At 42.5% G+C, this 13,031-nt stretch overlaps 1 protein-coding gene across 1 annotated transcript in view; it reads right to left on the bottom strand.

Moving 5' to 3' along the window:
• The window catches only part of Tlk1 (tousled like kinase 1), a 111,757-nt gene extending 102,831 nt beyond the window's left edge, over positions 1-8,926 (bottom strand). The window contains exon 1 of the mRNA XM_021154516.2: positions 8,406-8,926. Coding sequence (XP_021010175.1) covers positions 8,406-8,544 — 139 coding nt within the window. The 5' untranslated portion in view covers positions 8,545-8,926. The remainder of the gene's footprint in view (positions 1-8,405) is intronic.
• Positions 8,927-13,031: the final 4,105 nt, after the last annotated feature.

Raw genomic sequence — 13,031 nt, 5'->3', positions numbered from 1 at the left:
TGGCTATCAGACGTAAATGAGCTATGACTCACCAAGAGCCCAGACTACTGAGAAGCATTAATACCTTTAAGTAAATTAAGTCGTCCTTAAAAGTATACAAACTTGACTAATTACAGTGACGCTTGCCAAAACACTTTTTTAAGGGGGAAAAAAGGTATTTTAAGGGATATACACTATTCATGAAAAACAAAACAAAACAGGACCAGACCAGACGGTGCACGTGCCTTTGGCCTCCTAAGACAGGATGGTTATTATTAGCTTCCCACAAGTCTCTCTGACCTTTCCCAGTGGCACTACATTTATCATCACAAGGGAAGCACACAGACTGTGAGTAGGAAACCATGAAACTGCACTCAATCCAGCACGTTTCAGACAAGGCTTCAGAACTTAAAGCTAAAGGTAGCTTGGTGTTCTCTCCCACTAATTAGTTTCTAAGGAAAGATACAGATTTATACACAGAAATCTGTAAATAACCACATAAGATAAAAAAGAAACAAGCACTACACGTTATTTAAGAAAACTATTTTTTGCCCTTGTAATGAATCTGGTGAATAGAACATTTCTTTTAAGTACAAGAATAATTTGCCTTCTTGAAAGTCACCAAATATCAGACCTAATGATGAAGCTACACTGGGAAGACTGAACTCAAAAGTAACCTACCATCTGAATTAAAAAGAAAAAATACTGCATAGATGGCCTGCATGTCAAGCTTTTCTCTGCCCATATTGAATATTAATAAAAGTCAAAGATCTGCCACAAAGCATTACAATTCTGCCCAGAGCCTCAGCACCAGAAAACACAGCCTTTACAAGGGGGTTGCTCCTCTTCCCTTTACAAGGAAAACGCTTTGTTCAAATGTTCATCTGCTAAAGCCAGAGAGTTATAAGGCCAAAAAATTAAGATAAATTGAACTACAAATTAGATTATCAAACATGAAGAGATTTTCCCATTAATATACCTCTAACATTTTCCATGAGTGTTCTAAATGTATCTTTAAAAAAAAAATAGCATGTACAGCTGGTCCAGCTTTCTAAACTAGGGGTGGTGGGGGAGGCGAGTTGTTATATCTTCATGCATGTATAAAAGTCATGCCAAAAAAATTAACAAAAATTTACTTGTAAACTGAATGAATCTTAAAAAGATGACTTTGTATTTAAAAAAAAAAATGGGGGAGAGAAAGGAACCCATGAAATGACTCAAAACCGAATTTCTACCTTTTAGGCACTTTATTAGTGATGATAGCCAAAGCCTCACTGCCATCCCAGCCTGCCATTGATTACCAGGTCAGACTGGGCACACGTCTTTACTTTCTGCTTCAGTGATCTTACCTATAAATGAGAATAACTGAACAGAACTCTGTATTATGAGATTAAAATAATTAGTATAGGCAGACTCGAAATCTAATTATTTTATTACTATTCATGCCACCCTCTAGCCTAGAGCCAAACCAAGGTACATACAGCCTGAGATATACTCCAGAAATACTGAGAAAAACTAACTCACTGTCTTCTTTACGTATTTACTTACGTAACTTTTAGCATATTCCAAAATGTTTTGACATATAAATCATTTTTTAAAACAAGACTATCTAACTAACATACTCCTTGCAGTGCTCATAAACTTAAATAGTAAGGACTTGTTAATAATGATACCCCTACCTTGCACAAGCTAAGGCTCTCACTGTATGGCCAGGCCATGAACTCTCATCCCACTACTTCAGCCTTTCAAGAATTTTGGTTTTACTTGATAAAAACCCACTATATAGCCCAGTGGTGTGACTGCATGTGTATACTACATTCGTTCTTTACAAAAGTTTTTGTGTTGGAAGAGACATATCAGTGCCTCTAATTACCCCCGACTGTGGAAAAACCCCAGATATATTTTATATTTAAAATACTTGTTGCAAAGTGTAAGAGAAAAACCACAAACCTACAAGTAAGAAATCTGAATTTTGGTCTCAACTCTGTTACAGTGTAGTCAAATTATCTGTATACCCTCAACTGAAAAATGGGAAAGATGTACTAGATTGCTTCCACAGTACTTTGAAGCTCTGTGATCCTCATATTATGAAACTGAAGCACAGAGATCAGCAAACTGTCCAGGTCACACAGGTAATGAACAGCACATTAAGAGGCTATCACTGGCCACCTCACATAGACCACAGTGCTTCTCCCTCTCAGCACTCACTTCAGCCTGGGAAGGCTCCTACTCGGTCCAAAGCTCATCCTTGGCTACACAGCTGCTTTGGGCCAGTATGGGTTACCTGAGACCCTGTCTCAAAACAAACCAAAAGCCACAAATGAACAAAGATAACAATACACCACTACTCTAAATTTTCATGTTATAAATCTAAAGTATTTATTTAATGAATCATGTAATTTTAAAATGGACTTTAAATGAAGTCTCAAGCTGGAGGTGTGATTACATTTACTAAATTCACCTTAGCAAAGTTAGGAAAGGGGCTGAAGAGATGGCTCAGTCCATTGCTATGCAACTGGGACCAGAGTTTAGCTCCTAGGACCCTAGGACTCCTAGTTTGTAAAAGCCAGTAACTCTTAACTCTGACAAACTGGCTTCTGTACACATGTGTACACACCTGCCCACCACCTCCTCAACGAGCAAGCATTCATATAGACAATCACACATATAAATAAATCTTTTAAAAATGTTAAGAGAGGGAGGGGCTGGAGAGATGGCTCAGAGGTTAAAAAGCACTGACTGCTCTTCCAGAGGTCCTGCGTTCAATTCCCAGCAACCACATGGTGGCTCACAACCATCTGAACTGGGATCCAGTGCCCTCTTCTGGTGTGTCTGAAGACAGCTACAGTGTACTCATGTAAATAGAAAAATTAATAAATCTTTAGAATGTGCTTCCCAAGAGCCTCCTAGGTGCCCTCTGTGATTTTTTTTTAAAGTTAAGACAATTTATGCCTAACTTCCAACACCTAAAAACCCAATATACAGAAGAGATTATGTTCCATATAAAATTAAAAGTGAATTGTAAGTAATATTACAAGTACAACCCTCAGAATACAAAATTAAAATTCTTGATTTTATTTTATATCCAGGTTATTATTTAATGTACATTGTTTAATTCAAGAGAGAACAATTTAAACATTTTGGTCCATGTTTCCTCATTTCTGACTATGTCTTCAAAAACATTAAACAGCTTAAGCATATTACTTCTAAAATCATATAAGCTATTACAAACAAAAGACTAGACTATGTTGATAATTTCTCTTTCAAAATTGAAAACTGGCCCCCCAAAGTATTCTAAAATCTGGTGCTCAGTGTATTCTACTCTACTAAACTGTCCCATTAGCAGTACTCCGTTCTCTAAATGTCTTCAAAGTTTATTATATTTTACAGGGAACTTAGCAACATATCAACAAGACTGATCCTGTTGACTCCAGAAAATCCTCAGAGGAAAATCACAACAAAACGCAGAAGAATAATAAAACCAACAGTAGTGTATAGTATTGACTTGAGACCGTCTCAAACATTCAGAGAATATGAATACAGTTTAACTATAATCAGGGATTCTTAAAGAAAAGATGCCAGGAAGTTAATATTTTTAAAATAGATGGAACCATAATGTGTTAAATCCAAGAGCACACAATCCAAGAGTCTACATTCCCCACAAAATGTCTCTGTAACCTGCATTCTGCAGTTAAGTACTTCTTCCCACTGTTGGACAAGCTTGGCACCTTAGCAGCTACATGGTCCTTATGTTCTTGTTCAAAATTGACACTAAGTTTTTCACCTGGCTGAATTAGCTCTGCTCTTTCTAGACTAGGAGAATGAATCTACTTTCCATTAATGTTTTTTAGATTTATGTCTCCCAAGTATCTCCCACTCTTCACAGTCTTCATTAGGCAGAATATAGATAGATAGATACATACATACATATACATACACACACACACACACCCCACTGACTTTCTGGGGAGTACTTTTGGAGTACAATGTATTTTCACATTACCAGTAACCTTTTAAAAAATTCTGCCACTTGTAGTTTTTGATGTTGTATCAGGGAACAGTCACTCTGAAAAGGCTAAGTACTTCATACATCTCAATCAAAACATATCACAACTGTTACAAAGCAGAAGCAAAATCCAGCTGTTCTTTCAATAAGCCAAAAAAAAACATGTAAAAATATAAAATAGCACTAATTATACTATTTTTTTAATTTTAGAATGTAATTTTTTTTTACAAAATTTCACTTAACATGTAACTGGCTCATATTTAAAATTAATTAAAACTTTTAAAATTCTCAGTTTTAATACAGCCAGCATTAATAAATAACTCACATAAAAATGATCTTTTTGGAATCCTTAGTAATGCTAAGTAGAATAAAGGGGTGTTAAGACCAACAAGCTAATAAGAGCACACCAACTCTCAGATTCCCAGACCTCTAGGCTAGGCTTTCTGTTCTCTTGCTATATTAATACACACTGATTCTTAAGCTAGAACCCAAAAGATACACAACCCTGTCCTCCTCTAGCGAATGATTTCAAAGGATTGCAAGCCCACATCATATTCTTAACATCTCCCTGTTCTTCTAGGGACCACAGTCTTCAAACACCGAAACTTGTCTGAAACCAGCAACTTAGCTGCTCTGTGAGGCTGTCTGTCCATCACTAATACTTTCATTAGTCACAAAAAAAGTTACTCATAACAGCAAGACTGAGAAGAAAAGGGTACTTCTGAATAATCAACCATTTGATTTTAGCAATAATGAATTTTAAAAATAACCGTATGTTAACATGCAAAAGACAAAGAATAAAACTAAAGTCTGTTTATTTAGCTGGCTAAATCTGGTTACTAGATTTCAACAGATCTTTCCTTTTTTTTCTTTTGTTGTTGTCCTTTGAGGCAGGGTCTCTCTATGTAGCCCTGGCTATCCTGGAACTCACTCCATAGACTAACAAAGAGTTCTGCCTCTACCACCAGAGTGCTGGGATTAAAGATGTATGCCACCATGTCCAATTGAAATCTTAAATTTCCTAACTCTCCACCCCTTAATAACAGTATTATAGACGACAAAATGGGTTGGAGCTTACAGGTTCAAAAGATCCAACAGAAACCCTGCTGTGCACTTGTGAGAAATCTTCCAAATTAATAAAACAAACAAAACAAAACCCAAAAAATTCTGGACTCAGAGCAAAGAAAATAGCCCATCCACGTGTATCTTAAAAATCCTGAAGATTCCAAACCCAGACACTGCTGTGGATGCCAACAAGAGCTTACTGACAGGAGCCTGCAGTCTCCCGAGAGGCTCTGCCAGTGCCTGGCAAGTACAGAAGAGGAGGCTCACAGCCATCCATTGGACTGAGCACAGGGTCCCCAATGGAGGAGCTAAAGAAAGGGCACAAGAAGCTGAAGGAGTTTGCAGCCCCATAGGAGGAACAACAATATGAATGAACCAGACCCCCCCAGAGCTCCCAGGGACTAAACCACCAACCAAAGGGTACACACGGAGGGATCCATGTCTCCAGCTGCATATGTAGCAGAGGATGGCCTTGAGGGACATCAATGAGAGGAGAGGCCGTTGGTCTTGTGGAGACTCCATGCCCCAATGTAGGGGAATGCCAGGACAGGGAAGCAGGAGTGGGTGGGTTAGTGAACAGGGGGAGAGGGGATGGGATAGCGGGTTTTTCTGAGGGGGAATGAGGAAAGGGGATAAAATTTGCAATGTAAATAAAGAAAACATCTAATAAAAAAAAAATTCCTGAAGAGTAGCACACACCTTTAATCTTCCAGATAACTTACAGACAAGTATGGCACATCTTTAACCTCTTTCAAAGTTTAATTTGCTTAAAAGAAGTTCACCCAGGGCTCAAAATATGGCTCCCTATATCCTTGCTGCTCTTGTAGGGCATTCACATGGCAACTTACAACCTTCTGTTCCATACCAGTTCCAGGGGATCCAAAGGCCCTCTTCTGAGCTCCTTGGCACTAGGCATGCATACGGTATGTACATAAGTGCAGACAAAAGAGTTCACAAACATACATGTACCTAAACATCATCTGAACTTAACTTCTTTTCTGTGATTGCAAGTTAATTTGGCTCAGGTTTTCAAGAAACAAAGTTTAGACTCGTCCTGGTACAGTCTCTCAATGTTTCCAATCAAATTCCGTCAGCATTTCCTATGTTTCTTACTAGTCCTCCCTTGAAATCAAAAGGTTCTTAAACGTAATCTGTTTATGCAGCGTATTAACATTTATACCTGCAAAAGGTACTAAACACCTAAAACAAAAAAGGGGACTCTACTCAATGACAAACTTCTCCATCTTGATCCCTGGGGGCTTCCAACAGATAATTTTACCATTCCTCTGGCAATGGTAAAATTTAAGGAATGGTGCCAAGCCTCAAAATGAATAGGGGTGGAGGACGGTTAACAGTTTTAATTTACATGGTTAATAAAAAAGAAATGACCTAATAATTATGAGGGCTGGGGTGTAGCCCTATAGTACAGCAATGGCCCACTTTAAGACTCAAGGGGAAAGGAGAAAAGGAAGGAAACTTTGTTGTCAAGTGTAACTCAACAAGACCATATCCCAGAATTTCAAGTATTAACTAAGACTCACTATTTTAGGTTAACAACAAAAACAAAACCCATTTAAAAAAAAAAAACAAAAAAACTGTTGAGGGAGGGGAGCAGGATTTCTGGTTATTTGAAAGTTTGAATTAAGTTATTCCAACCATTCAGAACGTTTCATCATCAGGAAGGGTGCAGAACGGCACACCTAAGACGGTAAGTTCAGCTAAGGCTGACCTTCCTTAGAAACTCCATCTGAATTTAGTGCCTGCCAAATTCCCAGGACTGATAACAGAAGTCAACTGTTAAACCAACACCATGTATTCAGCAGATTATCACATACGGGTCCTGGCTCGTAGTAATGGCTCAATAAACACTCGAGAAATCAATGAGGAATTATTTTTCAAAGGTATAGTACTCTAGAAACCAAGATAATCTTTCAAAACTCACACTACCATTAGGCATCGTAATGAAACTACAAAGTGGAAACAAGCACGCTACAAGCACCAACTGCCCTATTTATAACACACACTTTAAATTTTAAACTTACAAATTTTCAAGTTTATACATGTACATAAACATAAACTTTCAAGTACAGAAGGAAAAACTCAGATTATTAATTTAAGTCATTCAATAAATAAGCTTTTATCTTCTTTTAATGAAAAATCAGTGTCAGGGTGAGATGAAAGGGGAAAATGTCTGTCAACGTATTCGGCATGTTTAATGGATGCCATAAATCAAATCTTCCCATGAATTTTCTAGAGCATATTCACGTCAATCTTTGAGCCTATTGTCACTTTCACACATGCTCACGGGAACAAAATGACAAAGAATGCTATGCCTCAACCACTGGATCCGGGCAAGAAACATTTGATTAGCAATTACCAAGGCTATGGATAATAAATATAGACATATTTTCAAAATACAATAATCCTAACGACTCATAAACCGAAGCTCTGAATTTCTTTACAAGATTTACTAGACTGCTGGACTTTCAAACGTTTTCTTCTTTTTTTTTTTAAGGTGCTGATAATCTCCTTGTGCGAGACAACCCGGAGCGAACAGCCCATTTACCGACTGCTAACGAATACGACTTCGCATTTTCCAGACAAAAGGGCGTTAAAAGAGATCCGATGCAAATTTATTCTTCCCTGGTAAAGGAGTGTTCTCCCGAATTCCATTTTATGGAGTATACTTAAAGTTAAAGGCCGCAAGTTCATTTTTTAGTCAAAAGCACTAGGTGCCTTACTAGCTGTGTGACTGCTACATCTGGTGGCAGAACACTTGCATGCAAGGAGCCAGAAAACTTAGAAAACAATTGTAACCGATCTCAGTGCGTGTTTTGCAGAAACCTTCAAGCAGGAATTTCCACAAAAAGAAAAAAGAAAAAACCCCACCACCCCTGAGCAGAAAGGAACACGAGCATACTTGCAACCCACGAGCATAACGTACAAACATGCAGGAGCCGATGGCGAAGGAAGGAAAGTTGCAACCATCTGGAGGGGTGGCACGAGCAGCCTTGCCCACGAGTCGGTCTGCCGTTGGGATCGCTCTAGGGGCCGCGCTGGGGATCCGAGTCGGATCCGAGGCAGCCTAGAGCATGCGGGAGGCGGGCGAGGGGCATCTTAACCGGTCCCGGCGGCCCGGCTTGCGGCGCGGGGACCGCCTCTATGGGAGGAGTGCGGGCTAGGGGAGGGGGCTCGCGCGCCGAGGCTGCACCGCGAGGGCAAACCCACCCGAGCCCCGAGGCCGGGAGGCTCAGGGAGCCAGGGCAGGCCTCCCGCCCGCGAACCGCCACCCCCCACCCCAGCCCGGGGTCCGCGCGGGCCGAGGGAGCCCGCGGGAGGGCGCGGCGGAGCTTACCTTCCCTGGGCCTCCCGGATGGCGGCGTGTGATTCAGCAGGGACCTGGCCGCCGCTGCCGAGCCCGGGGTTGGAGACGTGGAGAGCCGGGACCAAGATGGCGGCCCCTCCAAACTTCCACTGCTACTTTGGACACTCATCAAGCTACTTTCTGGGAGCCCGACTCCCCCCCTGCGACGGCGGCGGCACCGGCACCCGCCTCCGTCATGGCGGGGGCCGCGCTGAGGGCGAGCGCGGGCGCGAGGGCTGGGAGGGGAGCGCCGCGCCGCCGAGGGAGCGCGCCGGGCGGAGGGCGGGCGGGGAGGGCAGCGCCGAGGGGAGGCGAGTGGCCGGGGCCGCGGGGCCGGGGCCGGAGCGCGGGCGGAGCGCGGGCCGCGCCGACCGAGGCCACTTCCGCGGGCGGAACCTGCCGGCACCTCTGCAGTGCGTCGGGCCCCGGCGTCGCCCGGGCGGTGGCGGGCGGTGGGTGGCGGCTGAGGCGGCGGGGTAACCTCTGCATCAGTTACGGGCGGCGGCGGCGGCGGCGTCACGCGCCGCCAATGCAAACACTATCGCGAGGCTCCTGCGCCTCCGGTAGCAGCGGCGGCGGCGGCGGCGGCCGCGGGGCTGGCAGGGGAGAGGGGGGAGGGCCCTGCCCGGGCGGGGCGAGGGCGGGGAGGGCGCGAGCGCGCAGGGAGGCGCGGGGCCCGCGGCGCGGCGCGGAGCGGCGAGTCGCGTGCGCGGAGCCGGCCGGAGGGAGGCGCGCCCCCGCTGCCACCTGCCTCCCCCTCGCCGCGGCGCGCCTGCTCCGAAGCGCGCCCCACACCCAGCCTGCCCGAGACGCCTCTGCTCTCGCCTGGCTCCAGAGTCTCAAAATGGAACTGAAAAGTTGAAAGTTGCCTCTTGACCCTCAGGAGAAAAAGAAGAAGAAGAAGAAGAAGGAGAAAGAAAGAAAGAAAGAAAGAAAGAAAGAAAGAAAGAAAGAAAGAAAGAAAGAAAGAAAGAAAGAAAGAAAGAAAGAGCAGTGTGCGCTTATCCATCTGCAAAACAGGAGTCGTCACGGAATTTAAAAAAAAAAGGAAACCTAAGAAAATAAAACTTTCCTTAAAACAATCTACCAAAAGAATTGAGAAATCCTACCGGTGGGGTAGCCCGAGTATGTGGTAGAGCTGTTCTTTGTCTTCACAGAAGTGGAAAATCTAAATAGAAAATGTTGACTACTGAATTCACAGTAAAAAACACAAAAAACAAAAAAACTATAGTGTTCATCTTGAAGAAGGTATGGTTTCTAGAAATTTCCAGTTTCTGGTGCCGCTGTTGAGTATTGACGACGAATTCCCAAAACAAATTACAGCATTTGCTAAAATTTATAGATAGAGCGTAGCTTTCTGCACACCCATGTACACACACCAGCGATTGGCCATCTTGTTCATAAAAGAACAAGTCTAGTAGTCCAGGAAAAATACGACAAGGTTACTGCTCTCTTTAAACAACCAAATTGAATAGAACACTAAAATGATTATGCTATAGAGCAACTGTGCGGGCATAAGGAAATGACATGATTACCAGGGGGACCAAAATGTCATTTCTATTTTTTATTTTTATGACTTTGCATTTCTCATCGTAATGTTTTCTTCAGATAAACTGTACTCCCAGAATAGAGCCTTGGTTGTCAGCTATGCCAGAAGTCACTGAGGTGTTCCTGTGCTTCAGATTCTTGTTTTCAGTCACATGCTGCTTTTGAAACCTAAGAACTGTCACAAATTGAACAACTTTATTGACATAGAGAGGACTCACTCTAAAGTGTGTGGCTTTAGTTCACATTGTAGGGTGCGTACGGCTCTGACGCCCCCTGTACAATCAGTAGCAAACATCTGTTGCCTACTCAACTCCCCTCTCCTCACCCCTTTGAGGTTCCTACCTGCTCCATTTCCATCCCCCTCAGAACCATATATCTTCTTTCTATGCCACAGAGTAATTTGAATTTTCCTGAATTTTAGATGAAGTGTCCAGTGTTTTCTTCTGGACATAAAATGGTTTCTCTGAACATAATTATTTTAATAGCCATATGGTTGCATTTTCTTGTATGAATATATCCCGCCTTATCCCTTGAGCTGTGATGGACATTTGCATTCCCCCTTTTTTACTTTAATACTTCCATGAACACTCTGTGCAAGTCTTTGTATGGACATACACCCATGTCTTGGTTGCTTACCTATGACTTTATATGATATATGTATATATATATATATATATATATATAAGCAAGCAGAGTATATATATATATATATATATATATATACTCTGCTTGCTTGCTCTTCTATATACTGGGGATCAAGCCTAGTGCTTCATACGTGCTAGGCAAACCCTCTACCCCAGCCCCTCTTTCTTTTTTTTTTTTTTGTTTTTTTTTTTTTTTTTTCGAGACAGGGTTTCTCTGTGTAGCCCTGGCTGTCCTGGCACTCACTTTGTAGACCAGGCTGGCCTCGAACTCAGAAATCCGCCTGCCTCTGCCTCCCGAGTGCTGGGATTAAAGGCGTGCGCCACCACGCCCGGCCCCTCTTTCTTTTAAGAGTAAGTTTAGTTTGCACATTGTATCATAAAGGACCCAGAACAGGAAGGAAGTTAAAAGAACGGACTTTAATGTCAACAACTATTAAAAAAAGATCAACTTTCCCATCTATAACAAAGAGGTTAGACTCATTGGGTGACTCCTGTCATTTCCAGGACTTTCATTGAGAGTTCAATTCCTCATAAACTGTAAATAAATCCCAAGGCAGAAAGGCAAGGAAGCTCAAGTCTTTAGTCCCACCACTTGGATGGTAAAGGCAAGAGGATTGCTTTGAATACCAGGCTAGGCTGGACTACAGATACCTTCCTGACAACGTTTTGTGCACCCTGGGTTTTTTGTTGTTTTGTCTTTTTCAGTGGTGACTAGAGGTGCGTGGCACATGCAGAGGTGAGTTACCTCAGTTCTATGTTGCCTGTGGCTGCTGCCAGAGAAGGACGTTACATACTCTGCTCTTGCCTTCTCGTGGCTTGTGATGAAGATAATGCACTTATCACCTTCTAAAGAAGCCTCTCCCAGTTTCAAGGAGCTAAGCAGAAAAACAAACGGGCTTAGCCTAAAAACGGCATGCCGTGCAGCATCTGAACGCACGCCTTCAAAATTTACCAAATGGTAGGGATAGAATTTTCAGAGTACATTACAGTAAGTAAAACATGGGTATGACTGCCATTTGTAAGTTTGTACAAAAATATATGACTAGAAGGATTACACCACAAAAGGTTAGTGACCAGTACAGGTGTCGAGACAATATAGCTATTGTTTCTACCTCTGTCTTTCCCCAAGTGGTGCACAGCAAAATATATTTTTTATATTCAGGGGAAGTTCATTAAATAACCTTTAAATAATTTAAGCATAAAATGTCTCTAGACAAAAATTATATAAATAGGTAATTTTGGGGGGCTGGAGAGACGGCTCGGTGGTTAAGGGCACTGACTGCACTTCCAGAGGTCCTGAGTTCAATTCCCAGCAACCACATGGTGGCTCACAACCATCTGTAATGGGATCTGGTACCCAATTCTAGTGTGTCTGAAGATAGCTACAGTGTACTCATATAAATAAAATAAATAATTCTTTTAAAAAAAAAGATTTATTTATTTATTATATGTAAGTTACACTGTAGCTATCTTCAGACACTCCAGAAGATGGAGTCCGATCTTGTTAAGGATGGTTGTGAGCCACCATGTGGTTGCTGGGATTTGAACTCAGGACCTTTGAGAGAGCAGTCTGTGCTCTTAACTGCTGAGCCATCTCTCCAGCCCTAAATAATTCTTTAAAAATAAGTAAATAGGTAATTTTGTAAGCTGTATACCCTAGCTCCTTGGTAGCTTGAAGCAGGAAGACCATGAGTCCAAGGCCAACTGGGTCATACAATGTGATGGTTTGTATATGCTTGGCCTAGGGCAGGGCACCACTAGGAGGTGTGGCCTCATGAGAGTAGGTATGTCACTGTGGGCATGGGCTTTAATACCTTGGTCCTTGCTGCCTAAAAGCCAATCTTCTCCTAGAAGCCTTCAGATGAAAATGTAGAATTCACAGCTCCTCCTATAACATGCCTGCCCGGATGCTGCCATGTTTCCGTCTTAATGATAATGGACGGAACTTCTGAACCTGTAAGCCATCCCCAATTAAATGGTGTCCGTGTAAGAGTTGCCTTGGTCATGGTGTCCATTCACGGCAGTAAAACCTAACTAAGACATATATCAAGAACCTGTCTTGAAAAATGTGTCTGTGTTTATGTGCATATAACCACTTAAAATAAGTATAGAGTAATAGCTTGCATGACAGGAAAAATAGGGAAAGGTCAGAAGAATCCAAATTCAGACTGAAGGGGACATCTGCCACTGAGGGCTGAAAAGGGGACCTCAAGAACAAGGACACATCCCAGGGCGGGCTCTTTGGGCAATCTTCCTGGCTGAAATATTCCTAGAGAGAAAACTGACCACAGAAGTCAGCAAGGCAAGGAAGGGAGGGCGGGAGCTCTTCCTAGGAAGAACAGGGAAGAGATGAAAAAGGTCCTGTGCCCTAGGGTCTTCACTCTGAAGCCTCTAGAGCAGTAGCTGGCCCAGGCCAAGTGGTCTG

The sequence above is a fragment of the Mus caroli genome, unplaced genomic scaffold (assembly GCF_978045245.1).
Source record: "Mus caroli unplaced genomic scaffold, Mus_caroli_1 scaffold_2, whole genome shotgun sequence".
Taxonomy (NCBI): Eukaryota; Metazoa; Chordata; class Mammalia; order Rodentia; family Muridae; genus Mus; species Mus caroli.
This window is presented reverse-complemented; position numbering and strand designations above follow the sequence as displayed.